The sequence below is a fragment of the Calcarisporiella thermophila genome (assembly GCF_041956535.1).
Source record: "Calcarisporiella thermophila strain CBS 279.70 unplaced genomic scaffold VTP21scaffold_2, whole genome shotgun sequence".
NCBI classification, from domain to species: domain Eukaryota; kingdom Fungi; phylum Calcarisporiellomycota; class Calcarisporiellomycetes; order Calcarisporiellales; family Calcarisporiellaceae; genus Calcarisporiella; species Calcarisporiella thermophila.
Genome location: NW_027192192.1, coordinates 603,072 through 623,375, shown reverse-complemented (window position 1 = coordinate 623,375; position 20,304 = coordinate 603,072). Strand labels below are relative to the sequence as shown.

General features: G+C 43.6%; 10 protein-coding genes across 10 annotated transcripts; 3 read left to right on the top strand and 7 right to left on the bottom strand.

The window, feature by feature from the left end:
- Positions 1-469: 469 nt before the first annotated feature.
- VTP21DRAFT_4330 (uncharacterized protein) lies at positions 470-2,031 on the top strand (the record flags this gene model as incomplete). Its single annotated transcript, XM_069394730.1, has 5 exons — positions 470-644; positions 705-809; positions 879-1,185; positions 1,276-1,932; positions 1,992-2,031. 5 exons carry the CDS (start codon positions 470-472, stop codon positions 2,029-2,031), a joined length of 1,284 nt encoding a protein of 427 aa, XP_069255938.1.
- A 320-nt stretch (positions 2,032-2,351) lies between these two features.
- VTP21DRAFT_4329 (uncharacterized protein) lies at positions 2,352-5,130 on the bottom strand (the record flags this gene model as incomplete). Its single annotated transcript, XM_069394728.1, has 2 exons — positions 2,352-4,923; positions 5,024-5,130. 2 exons carry the CDS (start codon positions 5,128-5,130, stop codon positions 2,352-2,354), a joined length of 2,679 nt encoding a protein of 892 aa, XP_069255937.1.
- Positions 5,131-6,962: 1,832 nt separating this feature from the next.
- VTP21DRAFT_4328 (uncharacterized protein) lies at positions 6,963-8,046 on the bottom strand (the record flags this gene model as incomplete). The annotated part of the gene is made up of 2 exons (XM_069394727.1): positions 6,963-7,519; positions 7,590-8,046. 2 exons carry the CDS (start codon positions 8,044-8,046, stop codon positions 6,963-6,965), a joined length of 1,014 nt encoding a protein of 337 aa, XP_069255936.1.
- Positions 8,047-8,660: 614 nt separating this feature from the next.
- VTP21DRAFT_4327 (uncharacterized protein) lies at positions 8,661-9,622 on the bottom strand (the record flags this gene model as incomplete). Its single annotated transcript, XM_069394726.1, has 4 exons — positions 8,661-9,248; positions 9,347-9,418; positions 9,474-9,498; positions 9,573-9,622. 4 exons carry the CDS (start codon positions 9,620-9,622, stop codon positions 8,661-8,663), a joined length of 735 nt encoding a protein of 244 aa, XP_069255935.1.
- Positions 9,623-9,865: 243 nt separating this feature from the next.
- Positions 9,866-10,729, bottom strand: VTP21DRAFT_4326 (uncharacterized protein; the record flags this gene model as incomplete). The annotated part of the gene is made up of 3 exons (XM_069394725.1): positions 9,866-10,257; positions 10,362-10,476; positions 10,574-10,729. The coding sequence occupies 3 exons, from the start codon at positions 10,727-10,729 to the stop codon at positions 9,866-9,868; spliced, it is 663 nt and encodes a 220-aa protein (XP_069255934.1).
- Positions 10,730-11,298: 569 nt separating this feature from the next.
- On the top strand, positions 11,299-13,208 carry VTP21DRAFT_4325 (uncharacterized protein; the record flags this gene model as incomplete). The annotated part of the gene is made up of 5 exons (XM_069394724.1): positions 11,299-11,495; positions 11,553-11,649; positions 11,720-11,964; positions 12,030-12,521; positions 12,584-13,208. The coding sequence occupies 5 exons, from the start codon at positions 11,299-11,301 to the stop codon at positions 13,206-13,208; spliced, it is 1,656 nt and encodes a 551-aa protein (XP_069255933.1).
- Positions 13,209-13,727: 519 nt separating this feature from the next.
- VTP21DRAFT_4324 (uncharacterized protein) lies at positions 13,728-15,013 on the top strand (the record flags this gene model as incomplete). The annotated part of the gene is made up of 4 exons (XM_069394723.1): positions 13,728-13,975; positions 14,050-14,104; positions 14,177-14,483; positions 14,661-15,013. 4 exons carry the CDS (start codon positions 13,728-13,730, stop codon positions 15,011-15,013), a joined length of 963 nt encoding a protein of 320 aa, XP_069255932.1.
- Positions 15,014-15,522: 509 nt separating this feature from the next.
- VTP21DRAFT_4323 (uncharacterized protein) lies at positions 15,523-16,395 on the bottom strand (the record flags this gene model as incomplete). Its single annotated transcript, XM_069394722.1, has 3 exons — positions 15,523-15,921; positions 15,987-16,109; positions 16,186-16,395. The coding sequence occupies 3 exons, from the start codon at positions 16,393-16,395 to the stop codon at positions 15,523-15,525; spliced, it is 732 nt and encodes a 243-aa protein (XP_069255931.1).
- Positions 16,396-17,108: 713 nt separating this feature from the next.
- VTP21DRAFT_4322 (uncharacterized protein) lies at positions 17,109-18,661 on the bottom strand (the record flags this gene model as incomplete). Its single annotated transcript, XM_069394721.1, has 5 exons — positions 17,109-17,660; positions 17,750-17,998; positions 18,086-18,249; positions 18,319-18,359; positions 18,417-18,661. The coding sequence occupies 5 exons, from the start codon at positions 18,659-18,661 to the stop codon at positions 17,109-17,111; spliced, it is 1,251 nt and encodes a 416-aa protein (XP_069255930.1).
- Positions 18,662-18,919: 258 nt separating this feature from the next.
- VTP21DRAFT_4321 (uncharacterized protein) lies at positions 18,920-19,619 on the bottom strand (the record flags this gene model as incomplete). The annotated part of the gene is made up of 3 exons (XM_069394720.1): positions 18,920-19,063; positions 19,124-19,300; positions 19,392-19,619. 3 exons carry the CDS (start codon positions 19,617-19,619, stop codon positions 18,920-18,922), a joined length of 549 nt encoding a protein of 182 aa, XP_069255929.1.
- Between the last annotated feature and the right edge of the window lie 685 nt (positions 19,620-20,304).

Here is a 20,304-nt window from a genome sequence, read left to right as displayed (position 1 = left end):
AATGGCCTCTCTTTTAATTCAATAGATGAACAATATGCATCCTTTAACTGATAAATTTCACAGCAACTAATATTGAAGCAGCTCGCTGCTTCCATTATCTCGTGTATATATCTGGTTATGAGAAATATTTGATGACGTAATAAACCTGTAGCTCTTTATCGAAAGTTTCAGAGAAAAGTTGTAAAAGTGTAAAGAAACTTGCAGATGGTACCTTCAATTTGAATTTAATCTGAATATATTCAAAACACCATCAGATTTCTGATGTGCGATTCACTATAGCAATATAAAGCTATAAAGATTGATTTAACCGATTAAATTCCCACGGATAATATGATATGCGTGACTGCATTTTCATTTTTAAGTTTTATGAAATCTCAATCTTCTTTGACATCATGTATTCGCTCCTTCTTTTTCCCACCCATTTCTTTGCTCAAGCACACATAAATATTTGACTCTTTTCTGTGTGTCTATGACCCGTATCAACGGCCATTCTTCCTCCGCTTCCATCGCCTCCCCCGTCAGCACTGGTTGGAGACTGCACTCATCTTACGTTGCGCAACGAACTCTTAACCCAATTCGCAAGTTTGTAGAAGGAGAGAGAGCCTCTCCTAATCCCGAGAAAGAACTTGTAAATTTAACACTTGGTAAAGGAAATAAAATCTCTTCAAGCAGCTGTAAAATGGCACATATCCTATGAAATATAGGTGACCCTACTGCATCTGGCATTTTTCGGATTGACGACTCTTGCTCCAAAGCGGTAATACATGCAATATTAAGCGCCAAGGCAAATGGCTATCCACCCGCAATCGGTATACATAATCGCACCGTTGTTCAATAATTCCCCAAATCTAACAAGCAGTTTCATACTAACTTCTTAGGCACGGAAGAAGCTCGTCAAGCCATTGCTTCCCGTTACTCTCGTCCTAATGCGATCCTCTGTTCGAAGGATATCATTGTCACTAGTGGTACTTCGGGAGCGCTAGATATATGCTTCACAGCGCTTTGTGATGAAGGAGATAATGTTCTTATCCCTCGACCCGGCTTTCCACTTTATGGAACACTGGCAAGGAGTAAAGGGATAGAGGAGAGATACTATGATCTCGTTCCAGAGCACAACTGGGAGGCAGATATAGAGCAAATGGAAACATTGGTTGACGAACGAACGAAATTCATAGTTGTGAACAAGTTAATATTCATTTGATATTTCATTCTTTGTATTTTTTTTAACCTCAGCAGTTATGCTAGCCCTTCAAATCCATGCGGTTCTGTTTACAGTCGTGAACACCTGCTTGCAATCATCGCACTTGCTCAAAAGCACTATCTTCCTATCCTTGCAGACGAGGTATACGAGGATATGGTCTTTTCTCCTCATATCTTTTACCCACTTGCTTCATTATCCGCCACCGTGCCTGTGCTCACCGTCAGTGGCCTAGGGAAGAGGTTTCTAGTACCTGGGTGGAGAGTGGGTTGGATATTGATACATGATCCGGTTAATGCGTTTGCAAAGGAGGCAAGGGACGGCTTGGTGAGTGTAAGCCAGTTGATTTTAGGTGCCAATTCATTGATTCAAGCGGCGCTTCCAAAGATTTTTACCAACACACCTCAGCTGTTTTTTGAGTGCACCAACCGTGCCTTTGAGAATCATGCACGCACTCTCTCGAGCCTTCTCACAAATATCCCTGGGCTTCGCGTGATTGAGCCACAAGGAGCGATGTATATGATGGTTGGGATTGATATAAAAAGGTTCAGTGGGCTTCAAAACGACATAGAATTTGCAAGAAGGCTTATGGAGGAGGAAAGTGTAAATGTTCTTCCTGGAACAATATTCCAGTGCCCGAATTTCATACGTATTGCAATATCTGCACCACTTGCGGATTTAGAGGAGGCGGCGCAACGCTTGCACGCATTCTGCCAACGTCACCTCCATATTGAGTGAACATAAATATCAGTGTTTGGACTCATAAACAGCTTACATTCTTTATATATTTTAGTATCAACGCCTATATTTATTTGCGATATAATCTTCGTTGACTTCTAGTTTTATGGGGAATATTTACACTACGAATTTGACATCACACATACATACATTTTTCGTTACATATTATTAACAGTTCCTATTAAATACCATTCATAAGAAACAGTTTATGCGAGAAAAGAAGTCCATAAATATCCAGATTACGGGGATAGAAAGAGACAATCAAGAACAAAATCCAGAGATTATACAACAAATTGAAAAAAAAAATGAGGGCTGATAGAAGATATACAAAAGTGACAGGGAAAAATAATTAGAATAAAATAATGGTAAACATATGTTTAAATAACTGACAAGAAAAAAAAAATCAAATTAAATGCTATATGACATCAGATGGTGGAAAGAACCCGCCTTCGCTGTTCCATGACAAAAAAAATTCTCGTCCTCTGCTTTTTTCGAATTCAGATTTTCCGTTTCTTCCTCCGCTTTCTTCTGCAATCATCTGTTCATACTTATTGTTCACTAACATTGCTGCATTTTCACTGGTAGAACTATTTGTGGTTGTGAGAGGAGAAGAGGACATCGTCAGAGAAAGCGAAAGCGATGAAGGATTCTCCTGGAGCAACTCTAAGAACGGCTCTGCTACCATCTCGTCGTTTGCCGTAATCCCCGGGGTAGAACCAGGAGCCGCGACAGCAAATACTCCACTGGTACCAGCAGTGGTTGACTTATCGGTTGTGCAACTGCTACTTGCGCTAGTCATCCAACTAACCTCCCGGAACTGATCGATTTCAGAGTTTGCATTCAGTAATGGAGTCATGTTATTTGAGCCAAGAACTGAGGGGGGGCTGTGTGGTGAATTTTGTTGATTCATCATGTATGACCATAGACTCATTCCTTCAGCCTTAATTCCCGGTGTATTAACAGAGGACGCATTCATATTCGGTGCAGTAGATATAGGCTTTACGGTCGTACCGGAATCTGATAGCATTGCCAACGAAATTGATTGCGATATAGGCTGAGGACTTTCCCAATTGCCTGCATATATGCTTGTATCTTCAGCTTCTACACGTTGACACTGGAGTTGCTGAATATGTAATTCGCGAGCATAGCGCTCCATCCATTCATCCAATTCCTTTACTAACCATACACACAACTGTCCGTTTGACATTCTTGCTATTATACTACGAATCCTTCTAACCAAGCGGAAGGCTTCTTTCGACACTTCCTCGTTCGTGTGTTGTAACATCGTAATTGCTATTTGAATTGCGACGCAGAGTGTAAATATAGTAGTATTAAAAGGCACATAGTCCGGGAATCGATCAAGCAATTCCTCAACAAGATTCACAGTTCGATCAGTATCTATGAGAGCACGTCGCGATGCGCAGTGGGTCTCTGGGGAGAATGGTCCTTGGAAAGGGGGTTTTGCCATCCAAATTTGGTCAGCAATTAGCCAAAGTTGGCAGCTAATCAAACGAAGAAATATTGCATAAGCCTGTACATTATCAGGCCAACTGGAGCTAGGTCGTGAAGGGATCATTTCTTCGTATTCGCGGGCATTCCGCTCCACTTCATTAAACGCCTTCGCACTTAGCTGTTGCTCTTGATGTCGGTTAATAATCTGGACAAGTCGTCTCATTCGCAAGTGCCCAATTACCCATAACCGAAAGGAGGCGAGCAGGTGGTGTTCAACACTTTCACCGGGCGGCACTTCTGGCAGTTCCACATCCATTTCATCTAAATCAATGAGTGCTGGTCTAGCCAGCAGCATACTCTGCATTATGTCAAGACACACAAGTGACCACCATATTCGCTTTACGACTTCCCGATCTTCACCAACCAGTCCTTCGTATCCGGCGCCATCCTGGCGGTGGAGCTCTAAGCTTTGAGCAAGACTAATTGCCATACTACGGTAAAGGAGCGATTTGGCGAGTTGTTGTTGATGACCAGTGTTGAATGACATTAAAGCATATGCTTGCACTACTGCAATTGATGAACCATCAGATGTGATTGCATTATAGATTTTAAGCCTGGTCAGTTGAAAGAATGCATCGGCAGCACGGCGCAATCTGCTCTCTTGACCTGGAACGGCCGCAAACAGCAGACTGCAAGAGTAGAGGGCGGAGAGGACAAGAGGGTGAAGAGGCTTTTCGGCTTGGGATGCAAGCGATCGCGTGTCCACTAAGGGGAAAATGAAATGCGAAAATAGCAAATAAATACGGACTAGCTCTTGTGCTGCAGAGTCATCAACACTGACGACTTTCGCTTCAGCCCGAAGGCCAGGTTTTATCAAATCAGCCCAAACTGTGCGTCTTGCCAGCGTAAAATTAAAAGCGCCAAGCCATGGACCACCTGGGATAACTCCAGTAATTCCGTCATTAGATTTGCTGTCGACATGTTTTAATGCAAGCTGGGCACATTGTAGATCAAGTAGCGCATAAAAGAACGGGTTGATTTTACGCCGGTAATTTGCTTTGTTAATTTGTGTTTTTGTCGATTGTAAATCCAGATTTGCTTTCACTGGTGGCGGTCTCAAGAGGGCAGAAGCACGCACAATCGTACCGTTCACCGATATACCTTGTTCAGACTCGTTGCTATCGAGACCAGGTTCAACATTACTGCTATTTTCGTTTCTCCTCACATTATCAGAGCTGTTCTCTGCAGATGGCCTCTCGAGTTTCAAACGTCGAATTTCTTCTCGCAAACTCCTTATTTCGTCTTCCAACCTCTCAACATCAGGTCTTTCTTCGGGTGATTCCTGCTCTTGCAGAATAGATGGTGGAAAAGGTGCTAATGATGCTTGAAAATGTGATGTCTGATTCAAATCATTATTGGGAGAATGTTTTCGCTTCGACAATTTCACGTATTCACAGAGTGCGCCGTCACGCTCGCAACGGGAACAACGAGGTTCAATACCATCGCATTTGGATTTCTTCACACGACATCGAGTACTATATTAAGCAGAATTGCAAACAGATTAACAATTTGATGAGAAATAGGATGCGAAATTACCTATATAATGATTCATATGTTTGATATGTCTATATTTACCATGCACGAAAGGTTTTACTTCGTTTTAGGGGGAAATCCTGGGTTGTAATGGGCCGCCATTTTAATTTTGAATTCTGCTTGTCATTCAAATTGATATATTCGGCCATGATTGACAAATGTATCCCTTGGGAATACCCTGGATTACTCTCCACGATCTGTCAAGTGTTATATCTCAATCCAGATTCCCTTATTTTGGTATTTTTGGCTTAGCTCTAAAACGCACGTCATTTTTTTGTAATTAGTTTTCCAGATATCCAAGCACGGTGGAACCGATGCCTATAAGAAAGTGAAGATTTAATGCAAAAATAATCAAAAGATGGTCTATGATTATAACTAAAAACATGGTCGTAGCGGCAATCGAGAACATCTTTCAGATCACTAGATCGAACAACCAATAAATAATCTCGCTACGAAGAACCGTATTGTGAAGACGATCTTGGAATCCTTAATATCATGCTTGCAATATAGAAATATGACCAAAGAAACAACATATGGATGATACGCATAAGCTCTAGTTTATGAAACTGTGCATGCATCCTCCTTCAAATCACATAATGAGTTTTGAATATGACGGAAATTTGCAATTTTATTGAAGTTATTTTTACACTTCTAATAGTGACATCTATACCATCTCTAAGTGATCCACTTCATCCGAGTCCTCCATCCTAAAAAATGTCGCACAGGTCCGCAATTGTGCTCGATGGCTAGGAAATATCTTTTAACACACGATAGACCTTTTAGCTAATTAGGAAAATGTATGTCCACGCTGATATTCCGTTGATGCCGAGATTAAGCTTAATTCCCAGAAAATTCCTAAAAAAACGTCTGCTAAGCAGTATACATAACTCTATATAATGTAACAAGTGAGAATTCAGAGAGACTTCAGCTCGGCTTTGACTCACTTTGCTCGAGTCAGCATTTGAAGCAAATATCCAACTGAGTGTGTAGGCAGATGAGCTGGCGTAACTTTTATGAACTACTCAGTGGACTAAAAGAGAGCTAGTGGATCTTACTGATAGGGTTTAGAGAAAGTTCTTTTCGTCCCCTTTTATTTTATATAACCAAGCTATCTCAGATGGTTTGCTATATATCCTCAGATATCTATTAGCCTATACGAATTCAGCGGATAATAGACTCCAATTGAATCACTTGGTATTGCCCAATAATTATTCTCTTGTTTTGATAGAAATTCGTTCAAATTGGAAGCGCATTTTGAAAATAAAGCTCTGTAATTCCGCCTGTTGGTTAGTTGACTGTCCGAATTTGTTTATCTAAGTTAGCATCGCTAAGAATATTTGATCCTCAGCTTGAATCTGCTCTGAGACCTAATTTTCAACTCCCTTCGATCAAAAGAATACAGTACAAGTTCAAAGGCTATGAACACCCCTCGCCAATTTGTTTTCCAAGATTGATGTGAAGATATTCAAATAGCCAAGTACCCCAATCAATGTTGATGAAAGTAACAGCTCACTATTAGCAGGCAACCTTCGCTGGAGTGGTATGTGATAAGACTTTAATAAAGTATATTTCGGAAACTAGCCTGAATTTATTTTCGTAATTGACAAACTGATGAATTACCAATCTCCTTGTTGATCATTCTCCTCTAATTATATCGATCGGAAATGATTATTGATTCAACAGAATTCAAACCATATCTCTTGTGAAGCGATCGTTGACTATATTTTCAAATAATCCTCTGTTAAAAGTTCAATTTCTTTATTAAATTAACAAAACGTTAGTATATTGCATACATATATGTTTATTTTGTTCGAGGGCAAGTTTAAAGAATGGAGAGGTTTTGATGCTAGTTTCTAGTATTGCATTGCTATTATAAAGCATATAGAATAGGCCAAAATAAAACAGGAAAAAGAGTTCACCAAAGATATTTAGATGGTGAAATATAGCGACATATTTTAATGTCGTAACGCAAAGGAGGATTTCATTTAATCTTGGAAATTTTATGATTAGTGATGCCAACCCTCTCATTTACGCCCACCACCTTAGGATTAATTCGTTCAATATGCTTGTTTTGTCTATCGACTTCTTGTCCCATCGACAACGCTAAATCCTTCAAGCGCGATGTTGCTGCACTCATATAGTCAAGATTAGAATCAATTTCATCCTCAATACGGTTGTCCTCTTCATCAGCCTCGAACTGATATCGTGCTCGATCAGACGCTGATCTGCCACCCGGCGCACCCTGGTAGTCCATTTGGCTGTATGGCGTATCCTGAACACGGCGCAGAGCACCCCCCACATGCCGTTGTGTTTGATACTCTTCACGCCTAAGCATTTCTTCGGTTTCTTGGCGCTGACGTATCTCGTCTTGAACTCGTTGAATTTCCTGTTCTTTACGTTTCTTTGATTTGAAAGGATTTTTGAACACTGGCACGAAGATACTACGGTTCAATTTTTTGAGCTCAGCTGCTTTCTCTGAGGCGTGGTCAGCGTGGACGCGCGCCAGTTCCATGTTGCGTTCAACATTGTAGAGCTGTTCTAAGAAGTTGAACATTGGAAATGAACTTCGTCACACAAACATAGACAAATCAAGAAAATCGATCTTTACCTCCTTGTTGCCCAAGTCGTGTGAGAGTACCGGTTGCCATCTCCTCTGACTCCTGGAGCTTTCTTACGGCGTTCCGTGTGGAGTATAATGTATCCTGTTTGACGTTGCTGATCTGTTGCTTGATCGAATTAACTTCTTCTTCTTCTTGATCGTACTGTTGTTGGCCACTGCCATACCCTCCACCGTATCCGCCATATCCATCTCCATCATTCCCGCCATACCCTCCTTGATCGTACCTCCCTCTCCCATAGTTCGCCTGACTGCCATAGTTGCCTCCTTGTGCAGAATGGCCATTAGATCCCCCTCTTGGCGGTGGTTGTGCATACCCGCCGCCACCAGGAGCACCACGATTTCCAAATAACTCTCGGCGGGCTAGATCATCATCTTGTTCTCTGTAGCCACCACGAGATGCAGGTTGTGGGCCTGAGCCACCTCTGTAGCGTCGGTAATCGTCCATTATATATGATTGATGAGCAGAAAAAGTTTCGAAGAAGAATGGATGGGTGCCAAAGAGTTGATTAAATATTGGGAGGATAAAATTCACCCTCTCGTTTTTGGCTGGGTTTCTTTTTTGAAGGGTTAAGACAATATGCATTAAGCCACTAGCGTGCGGCTTCGCTGGTGAAAAAATAGAACTCAATCCGTTTAGAAAAATCCTAGTTTCTATAAACTTATATCGGTTCAAAATCTTAAATGCATCTGAAGGAGTGTAGTCTCGGTATGAGCAAAATGCCATGGCTTTTTATCGTTCTAGATATGCTAAATCTTTTCCGTGTAAGAAAATTTGAATTAGCAGAGGACAGTCAAATGTGTTGGCTGCACTTTATATATTTTCAGAACAGCTTTGTGATTGTAAATATATAATTCCACCAACACTGTATTCCAAATATTGATGTCCCTTTCCAAAAGAGTTTATAAATAAAGTGTTGATAGTTGCTATAGCTTGAAAAGAACTCATTTGTATAGCCAGAGAGTGATTTTTGATTCTCAAGTGCATTTACGAATACAACATTTGTGATATCAATCAAGCACGGCATCTCAAAAGGAAAAAGATGATATATCTATAATATTTCAGCTAGACAGCTGCGACTTCTCTATTATTTCTCCCAGAATTACGCGTAATCCTTCCTGAATAGAAGTCTCTATGTCACACTCTCCTGAATCCACCTTCCATATCCCATCTGGTGCTTTCGTTCCTTCCAGTAAATTACTATTCCATTTAACATATTCCGGCCACACCAAGTCGTCAAAATAGTTGGGTGGATCCTCCCAGAAGCCTTCAAGAGTAGTGTAGCCCTTACGTGAGGATCGTCTATGTTTAAGAACATCGTAGCTAGCAGAAATGAAGAACTTCACGTCAAACTCTTGGGTTAATTCCGGATTTGAGTAGAGGAGGATGCCTTCGACGAGTATAAACTTCCACCCTTCACGTTCGCAACAAAGCATCATATCCTTTAGCTCTTTTAGCCCAAGTATATTTGGGTTACGAACCACTCTTTCGATAGCTTCTTCATCGGTAACGGAGGAATTCCTGGATACAGGCACCTCACCCTCCCGTACTCTCTTTAAAGTAGCAATGAGCTGCTGCATATCGTAGGCATCAGGACAATCCCAATTCTGATAACCGGTGCGGGGATCAATAGGTATATTTGAATCCGTCTAATTGTTGGAGGTGGGGGGGGGGGGGAACAATAAAACTTGTGTTAGAGAAATGAATAAAAGCTTGAGTGGAATAGATGTATGAATTGGAATGCAACCTTGTAAAAATCATCTTGGTGAAGGATATTTGGAGAACCGGGAAGAATAGATTTGAGACATCTTGCGAATGTCTAGAAAGAAGGAATTAGGAATTGCACACATATCTATAAGTAAATATAAAAATACCGTTTTTCCACCGCAAGAAGGTCCCCTACCAAGGAAAAAGTGTGAGTCAATGAAATTACACAAAATACGGGTGTCCTAAGCATCCTGTCACCAACTTACCCAATGCCTATGATGAGAACTCGATTCCTTCTTTCGTTTGCATCCTTCATTCTTGTTGGATAATGTGTAGTACTTTACACTAGGATCTAATAATATAATCCAAGTTACCAAAGTCTATTTGTGAAACTGCATCGTAAATTTTTGGAGAATTTTCGGTTTTAATATCTAAGCAGTCTTTTTCAATGGAAAGCACGTTAAATGGCCTATAGGGCAAATCATCTAAAAGTTAAAAAAATGGAAACCATCTTCCCTATATTATGATATTGTTAATAGTTAAAATATTTTCTTGATATTTACAGCCGCCGTTTCTCCCTCTTTTGAGTTCGTCTTTTCTCTTTTTCCTTTTCACGCTTCTCTTTTTCCTGTTGTCGCCGTATTCGCTCTTTCTCTTCCTCATTTTCTTTTCGCATTTTTTCTCTCCTCTCTCTTTCTTTTTCCTTCACGATATCCGCATTCTTATTTGCCGTTAACCCTCCTTCAGCATTCTCTGCACGCTCTACCCAAACTATTTCGTCCTCTCCTTCGTCATTCTGGGCAATATGAGACGCATCGTATTGATATCGTTGTAGAATACGCTGCCGCTCTCGACGTTCATCAGCGGATAATTGTCTAGGTTGGAGGCGGTGATTGCCGTCGTCATGAGTAGAAAGCGCAGCATCGGATTTCAGGGCAGAAAGTTCACGCTCTGAAAAATAAAAACAAAACGATGACAGAAAGTGAGAAGAGATAAAAGATAAGGATGAGATCATTTATATAAAGTGAATGCTCGGGATCAAACTGTCCCTTTACCTTTCGCCTCAGCTGCAATACGCGCCTTCTCTTCTTCCTCTTTTCTCTTCAATAATTCATGTTCTTCGGTATAGGCAATGAAAATTTTATCCAAAAAATCATCCAGTGGAGCCTCCTAGATTTCCTCATTCTTTACATGAGCATTTGCGCTTTTACATTATTTTTTTTTTTGTGAAATTAGTATTAATATTTTTGCCGGAGGCTATACTCACTGTTACAGAACCCAGGTACTCCGTTATGACTTCACGTTTCTCTTCATCCGTCATATCATCGCTTCCCATTATCCCTGCCAAATATTGTGCGATGGCCCCGTCATCATCGATTTCCAGCGATTGGAGGCTCGAACCAATCGAGTCCTCGAGCACCATTTCCTGATGAATTAATGAAAATTGTATTCTTTGAATTGGCTTAGTTAGGCCTAGAGAATCAGATGGAATCTTCAATATTCTGAAAGGCATTTCGCAAATAGTGTGACTGCGCGAATTATCTCACAAAGCGAGGGTGTTCAGAGGGGGACAAGTGTGCACTCTCCCAAAAACTGGAGCGCTGGAGAATTCCCCTGCTCCCTACTGTTCCCCCCTCCTCTCCAGCTCTCCATATTTCAGAATGTTTCCAATTAATACGGACACCAATTGAGGAAGGCTACGGCTTAATTTTGATAGAGTTATCGCCCTTGTTACTGAAGTTGCACACAGAGCTGGGTTTGAAATTCCCATTGCGAATGATGTCAGGTCAATATACCCCCAAACCCAATGTAGCTTAACGGCTTTTCCCAAGTTCTTTTTTTATTCCTCTTGCCTTGTGCTCTATGCTCATAATGGCCTAACACTTTGCACCTTCTTGCGCACTCTGTTTTATTTTGACCTCATATTTTCGTTTTGTCAGTTTTCCCCATCCATCGCTGTATTTTATTATTTTTTGCTTCTCTACAGGAATAATGCCTGTCATTGACCACATTAAATCACTTTTTCAATTCAACTCTTCACCCACCTCCGCCGCCACTTCCTCTCATCCCATCTCATCTTACTCAACAACGGCCACCTCCGCCAGCCATAATGAAAAGGTAATGGCAGCAAGGCGTGCCAGGCATTATCCAGGGTTGGAGCGTTATCAGCTATTAGAGCGCATGGGAGAGTAAGTGATCATTTTGAAGGCGTCACTGGCAGCCTTGTCTAATTCTAGAAATTACAGGGGCGCATTTTCACGAGTGTACAAGGCTCTTGACACACAGAAGGGAGAGTTATGTGCAGTGAAAATTGTGAGAAAATATGAGCTGAATAATTCACAGGTATGGCCTTTTTGATCTCTAGTTCTACTCTGTGATAGTAATGCATATTTGATTTATTTTTTTATTATAGAGGGCAAATGTAAAAAAGGAAGTTCAGATTATGCGGGGCCTCCATCATCCATCCATTGTTGAGCTCTATGGTTTTATTGAGACCCGCGATTACTACTATTTAATTCTGGAGCTCCTTCCGGGAGGGGAATTGTTCCAGCGCATTGTAGATCTTACTTATTTTTCAGAAGATTTGGCTCGGCATTGTATTGTGCAGGTGGCAGAGGGGATAAAATACCTACATAAAGAGAAGGGAGTAGCACACCGGTATATATTTTGAACTGTTTAATCAACTCTCCTGGAGCTGTATTAACAAGGGCTGGTTTCTGTAGGGATATCAAGCCAGAGAACCTGCTCTTTGAGCCTATTCCTTTTATTCCGTCTGATGAACCGCCCCCGTCGTTCCCCCATGACGACGAGGATAAGCAGCCCGAGGGCCTCTTTCAACCTGGAATCGGGGGAGGGGGAGTAGGGCGAGTCAAGATCGCGGATTTTGGACTTTCTAAAGTGGTCTGGGAGGGTTCCACACGAACCCCTTGTGGCACTCTTGGCTACACTGCCCCCGAAATCGTGCGTGACGAGCGCTATAGCAAGAGCGTGGACATGTGGGCACTTGGGTGTGTATTGTACACAATGCTTTGCGGGTTCCCGCCGTTCTACGACGAGGGCGAAGATGTGTGCGCATTGACCCATAAAGTAGCGCGAGGAAAGTTCGTCTTTTTGAGCCCATGGTGGGATCCGATATCCGAGAGTGCAAAGGACCTGATCCGACGTTTGCTATGCGTGGATCCGCGGCAGCGATACACGATCGACCAGTTCTTTGAGTAAGTGTCGTCGCATGGCCCTGGGGCCCTAAACTCTTTCTCACCATCACCTCTTCTTGCAGACATCCATGGATAAAGGCAGAGGCTCTCTCTCCCCCCGTGGCTCTAGCTCAGCATTCCACTGCGAGAAGGGACCTTGCCTCCCCCGGAATTGCGGTTATGAAGGAAATCATCGACGTGTCCTATGCTGTGCAGCGCCACGAGGATGACATAGCGCAGACCACGGGTGGCAATTCCATATCCACCACAAGCGCCTCGACGCCACGACGGTGTTTTAAAATGGGTGGGAATCATTACTTCGATATAAAAGAGGCGGACGAGGAGACGGAAACCAGCGTAGAAACGAGTGAAGAAGAGACTGAGGAAGAGATCTCGAGCAACGAGAGTAGCGCTGCAAGGAGAAAGGACTTCTCGCAGATTCGAGAGGAGATGAAGCTGCTCCACCTCGGCACGTGCTCTCCCCTGCACACGATGCCTCTCTCAGGCCACCCGTGTCCAACTTCGGGCTCCCCATCCTCGTGTAGGACTGCGCCTGTCGTCGGTGGGACCCACAGTGCCGCAATGGCGGCAGCTTTTGCTGGGGTAGTAACCAAGCATGATTTGAGAAGATTTGAGCTGAGTATGGAGCGGGCCACTTTGCTGGAGAGAAGAAAACAGAAGGACGGGATAAGCGAAATCAAAGTTTAGAATGTTTTTTTCTCCTGCTTTTTCTCCACCTTCCGATAAACACTAGAAGTGTGTCTTTTGATGCTTTTCTTATGGATATATCTGCTTTTTATTTTTTTTTTATCCCTTCGTGTTCTATTTAAAGATATTCCGCTAGGGATATCTTTCTCGCCCCTAAGTTAATCTAGCTCATCCATTTTGTATTTTGCTCTTTCACTCTTCATATTTCTTCCAATGCTGTACAATATAATTTGATTCTTTCTTTGTTAGGATGGAGGAAGAAGAAAAAAGGTTGCACTTGGCATTCTTCGGCTGAATTAGGCTCTCATGCTGTCACTTCTGTTTTGCAGGCCGAAACTCTATTTCCCAGTCTCTTGATGTAGAATCGATTTTGATCATTCAAAGCTTTTCCTGTGACTAGACATTTTTTCACAAGCGGTTTTAGCTAGAGAGTTTGTGGGGTCAGGGCACACCTGCCCTCACGTTTCCACTTTTCCGCCACTCTTCTTTAACAATAGCCAACAGAATAGTGCAAAGTCGATGACCCAGTACTCCCTGCCAATAATTGACATTTCTCCATTCGTCTCATCCTCTTCTGATCCCGCTGAGAAACGTTCATGCGCAGAAGCCATTCATACTGCATGTCGTGATGTGGGCTTCTTCTACCTCGTAGGTCATGGAGTGCCCACGGAGCTTAACGAAGAAGTTTTAAAAGTTGCAAGAGAGTTTTTTGAACGGCCAGAGGAAGAAAAGTTGGCGATTGGAATCGAAAAGAATGACAATGCCAGGTAACTATACTTTGCTTCGAAGCATGTGGAGAATTAGAATCGTGAAGATATCCATGCTTGAATGTATCTCCTAGAGGCTACCAAAAACTTGGACAGAATATCACAAAAGGGCGCAAAGACTACCATGAGGTAATGCTGGTCTTTTTATTCTGTTTCTCTTCATATCTCCTTAATACTTCACTCAATCATCGATGTTATTAGGGAATTGATCTGTACCGCCCTGTGGAACCGGATCATGTTCTTGTAAAGAAGGGTCTCCCTATTCGTGGCGCCAATCTATGGCCCACCCAGCCGGCCTCGTTTCGCCCCACCTTCGAGGTATATATTGAGCGAATGTTGGCTCTGGGCGCAGTGGTAATGCGCGCTATTGCGTTGGGACTAGGTTTGGAGGAAACCTTTTTTGACAGCTGTGTCGATAAGAGCTTTTGGGTGATGCGCGCCATTGGGTATCCGCCTCTTCAGGATGCCAACGACAGAGATGTCGGAGTGAGCTGTGGCGAGCATACTGGTACGTGAATACCAAGTTCCCCTGTTTGTTCTCGCACCCACTTTTCCCTCATATCCTAAATCTCTGCCAACCCTTGGGCTTTCATTTTATCACTGCTCTTTTCGCCAAGAGATAGCCCTAACCAAAGTTTTTCTTCCATGCTGATCTCTTCTAATTTGTTACCCCACAAATGCATAGACTATGGCTGTCTTACGCTACTACTCCAAGACTCTACCCCGGGCGCCCTTCAAGTTCGCACCAAACAAGGGGATTGGATTCAAGCTAATCCCGTGCCGGGAGCCTATGTCGTCAATATCGGCGATATGCTTAACGTTTGGACCAATGATCTCTATCAGTCAACCCTGCATCGAGTGATCCATCGTGGTCAGTGCTATCGAGTGTCGGTGCCCTTTTTCTTCGAGCCCAATTTCCACGCACGGGTTGAACCGATTGCCAAATGTATTGGGGATAAAGAGAGGAAGTATGACGCAGTGGTATATGGAGAGCACTTGCTTCGGAAAGTGATGAACAACTTCACTCTGGAGCTGTAAGCGCCCTATCCCACTTCATTTTATCCGAACCATATCCATGGCATCATTACCTACTCATCAGTATTTCACCATTGGCCCTCATCCATCAAGAATACATAGTAATTTAATCATAGACTCTTTGGATGTGCTGTTATATTGTGTATGTGAATTCTGCTGTATACAAATAAGAAATTGTTATTAGGAAGTCGCGAGAAATCCTGATCCGAGTGCTCAAATAGCATTCATACAATGCGTTTGTGTATATCGCCCTCGCTTTGGGGTGAAGATCCCAAGAGACATCTCCCTAGGACGAAGGAAGAGAGTTCGGCATTGATAAAAGGTTTTATTGCATAGTGGACTATTAATTCATAAGTGGGAGTGCAAGTAGGTATGTATGCAACATTATAAAATGGGAGGAAAGGGAGGAAAGAAATTCACATATAATCCTAATGAATACCGAGGAAAATGACAGTATATACGTTAATTAGAAGCAAATAACATTAAAAACGCGGAGGAGAATCTGCATTATTTCAAACAAGTTGTAAGTAATTGCTGGGCACAATCCCGACCGAACCATCGCTGCGTTTTGCCTGCCACCATTTGCCTTGTGTCGAGGCGATATCCAAAATTTCATCCTTCTCGAAGCTAATCTCATTTGGATCCTCGGGATTGGCAGAATAATTGTAGAGGGCCTTGGCACGGTAAATGTAGGAGGCATCGGGCTGGATTGTGCTTGCGGGGCGAGCGCCGCCCATTGGCCCTCCCTCGGTGGCATTGATCTCCACTGGTACTTCAGCAGTGGTGGGTAGATTAGAGCCCGGATGGGCAGTGGCGAATTTGGGATTTGCGGTGACATTACGGTATAGACCACTCACATTCTGCGAGAAGAAGGTGTTCTCTGCCGAGCCAAATGCCACTAGCCAGGTAAACTTGAGAAAAACACACCAGCGATGTTAGATGGATAGCCTTAGTATGACGAAAAAATGAGCCTCACCTGGACTAAGAGTAGAATGATGATGCCTCCAGCAGCCGCTTGGCCAGGGGAGGAGCTGCTAAATGCAAAATCTTGGGCCAGGATGGTTAATAGGACAATACTATAGGTCAGGAAGCCAACAATCTATCGGCAAATAAATCAGATGAGAATTCGATACTCAGAGCGCGTACTCTCCACAGAAAGATTCAGTAAACTTTACCGCCAGGTGATAATTCCATAGGCCGCCCACCAGCGCCAACCCTAGAATTGCCAGCAGAAGCACGAGCTCGAACACGGCGCACCACCATAGCAATGAGGCATCGCGGATGGCGCATGCCGAGCCAAAGAGGACGACCCAGCCGACGAAATCGACAAAAAGCGTGAAGAGGAGAAATACATTACCGAGGATATATTCGGGGTGAATCATCATGAATTAGCGCACGAAAAGATTATCAGGCAATGAACCGCCCTAACACTCTTTCATTGCATCAGTCAGGAGAAAGGTGCTAGTGGCGCGTTCATATTTATATGATTTGGGTTAATAAAGGAAGTATCACGTGCACCCGGATCTACAATTTTTTTAATTTCGGCATGGCATTTCTATTTGCTATTGCGTTTATCGAATTGACAAGTTTTACCGTAACCATCGTGGAAAACTTTAATCTCCCACAAAAAGAGCATAGAATATCCGCTCCTTCTTAAGCAAGAGGAAGAGCCAGCTGCGCATCACTGGGGGGATGGAAAGAGGGCCCTGGGCTGTGTATGTGGGAGAAAGTGTCTATTGTGTCTATGTGAATATGCGTACACATCTAAATAGGTATGCCAATGTATATTTACAAGAGAAAACCCCACATACTAGCGAGTAAATCCACAACACATAAGAAGGCACAGATCAGTTTCGTAGCGAGGTATGCGAATGTATACACACGCACATATATATGTATATATAGAATATATTTTATATATAGAGAGGAAAAATATGGTAAAGCAAAAAACAAGGAAACCAAGCAAACTATTTTCTTTTCTGCCGAAAAAAACTCATGATTGTGACAGTGGTAATGATGGTGAAAGTATATAAAAATATTGAATATATATATGTATATATATATACTATTAGTCTAGCCCTTTCGAAACAAATTAGATTCACTTCCGAGAATAGGGCTGATATGAGCGTTGTCCTCTTGCACCCTGGCTTGGGTGTATTGCACCACTTCCTTTCCTCCTCCCCGCTCCACTGCCGCCACCACCCCCCCCTCCTCCTCCTGAATTCCCGTCCTCGCCCACCTCATCTAACTCCGCCCCCACTAAGCTTCCTCCCACCATTCCCCCACCAAACGCGTTGATGTTGCCATATCCCATTCCAGACATGGATGCATATTGAGCGTACGCTCTGTAGTAGGCAGCCTGGTCATATCCTGCTCCCCCATTCATCATGCCTCCCCAAGGCCCTACAAACCGACCATATGCAGCCATATTCCCTGCCGCTCCGGGCATTCCGGGCCGCATTCCACCCATGAAGGTGTTGTTAGCATAGCGGCCTCCTGGAGATGGGATGGCGGCTGGATCCATTCCCCATTGAGCAGCAAATGGGTTGTTTAAGAGCGGAGGTGGGATGTACTGGCCAGCCGTTGCAGCGGCGGCTGCCATGGCTGCACGTTTGGGCTTGTGGCGGGTGTCGGCGCGCTTTACCTCAATCTAGATGTTGAAAGCGTTGGGAATTTCAAAGAAGTGAGGTGGGTGGACGAGAAACGTAAAAGAGGTAGCGGACAGGCAAAGATACTCACGGTTTTATCTCGCATCTTCAAGTCTGTCTCCGCTAATACCTGCTCCACTCCTCCCTCAAGAGACACGAATCCAAAACCTCGCGAGCGTCCTGTCTCTCTATCTGTTACAAGTGTCGCGTCAACCACTTTGCCGTACTGTAAGAAAAATGCGCGAAACTCCTCCAAAGTAACGTCTTGGGGTAATCCCCCTACAAAGAGTTTGACGGCTTTTTCCTGTTCTTCGCGAGCTAACGCCCGTTTTGGATCGATCTATCAGGGAAGTTAGGATCATTGGAATTTAGTATGCATCGACAGGATGGGTTGCGTGAAAACCCGGGGGAGGTGAAAAATACTTGCCGGTTTACCGTGTAATATGTGCTTCTCTTTTGCTAGACATCGGTCGACCGATTCCCGGTCCGCAAATGTCAGGAACGCGAAACCACGGGATCGTCCGGTTCCATCACGCATCACACTTGTGGATAGCACCTGGCCAAACCGTGAGAAATATTTTTGCAGCTCCTCTAAGAGAATGAACAGTTTGAATTAATATGAATTGAATTGAAATCTGTCTCGTCCGTCCATCCCCTTACCATCCGTCACACTCCAGTCCAAGCCCCCAACAAACATTTTCCTAGTGGATCGGCCAGGTTAGAGGAAGAGTTGCCAATGCTTCAAAAGAGGTACTCACCCATCCTCAGGCACGTCCTTGTCATTGTTACCATGCTGTGGCTGTTCTTCATTCTTATCTTCTTTTCTGATCCTCCGTTCATTCTCTTCATTTCGCTCTCGCCCTCGTGAACGTTCATCGTCTTTACCTTCTTGATACCTTAATTCATGTTCTTTGTCCCTCTCTCTGTTCTCAGAATTATGTGAGAATTCTTCGTCATCAAATTCGACAGGATTGTAGAGATCGTCGTCAATAACGTCTGACATAGGTGAAGATGTATGGAGGCGAGGATAAATAAATAAGAAGGGGTAGGGGGAAGGGGGGAGGGAGATGGTACTGAGAGAATTCCTCAAGCTTGTCCTTTAGAGTCCTTAATTGAATTTATTAGGGAGTATTATGAGGGGCTGGGTAGAAGGGGAATAAGGGAGAAGCCAGGCCAGTAGGGGTTTGGGATTTTTTCAGCTGCGAACCAAAAATTTGGTCGCAAATTCGGGCAGAGATGGGTGACAGGACCATTTCTTTTATCAGGCATGTGTAAAGAAGAGTTTCAGACGATAGGCATCCACTCCGTTTAAATAATACCGATGAAGTCGCTTGTCCCGGATGAACCCTAGGTGCTCGTAGAGCGCCAGCGCGCCCAGGTTGGTGACCTCCGTTTCAAGCACAATCTATTCAAACCGGTTGAGTGTCGACTTGAAAGCTTTCAAAAAAATTCGCCATGAGCCTACCTCATTCGCCTTCTCCTCCTTCATTGCCTTGATCGCTCGACACACAAGCGCGGTTCCCAGACCTCGTTTCCGAAAGTCGCGCGATACGGCCAGCATTGCAATATAACCCCTCAGTCTACCGCGATGATCGTCGAGTTTGCAGATGATAACTCCTATACATCTCTCCCCTAACATTGCCTTTCAAAACTCGTAATTAGCCAAAAAAAAAAAAAGAACTCAACACCTCAGGAAAGTTCCTAAAATACAATTGCAACAAGAAATGCAATACCATGAAACATAATTGGGGCCAGTTATGAATAAAATAACGGTAGGTGTAGATGCTGTATGGCTCGGAGAGATCATTCTCTATCAAAGCCATAATTCCCGGCAGCTGGAGCTCAGATTCATAAGCAACATAGTTGATGTTTTCTGAAGATGCTGGCATTGTTTCCAATCCCTTTTGGGAAGCTGAAGCCGATTCCGCTGGCGCCTCTGGCAGCGGCAACTGCTCTGCCATTTGAAGGGTCGAAATAGAAAGGGTAGAGTGTAGAAAGGGAACGTGACTGCCAATTCAACCTAGCAATTATTTTGTTTGAATGGGATTTAACACCCAGAAATTCATGCAGCGGTAGCGTGAGGAGAGGTGTGCATTTTCGAAAGATTGCAGCGAAATCCAGGCAATGGCGTGACTGGCAAGTCAGGGGCGGTAAGCTAAGAGAGGGACCAAGATTCTAGCACACTGCCAAGACTATGCAGGCGGTTCGGACCAAGGGAGGCGGTTTGTTTCGAGGTGTTTGTTTTCGAGCCTTCGGGAGCCTTTGTACTTCTGATTTTCTGCGCATGATCAGGGGAATTTATTTCTTCCAGAGCCAAGTGGAAGGAAAAGAAATTTCCTCTCTTCATGGCTGCTGCAAGTTAGCCGAGATGCGGGATACCTACGCTCGCGCAGAAGCTCAGATCTAGTCCAAAGTTGAATTAGGTGAGAGGAAAAAATAGCAGCGGCGAAGGGTCTGGCTGCCAAGGGCGCGGCTCGGCCTCAGTTCGGGGCGGCGGGGGGCGAAGCCAACCCCATTCTCAGGCATTTAGAGTTGTGATCATTCCCGGTCGATTGCAAATTGGTTTAATTTAAAATATTTACAGAAAAATTGTTTGCCACCGGATAGATAGGAAATTCGCAAACAGGAAAATATGAAACGATAGGG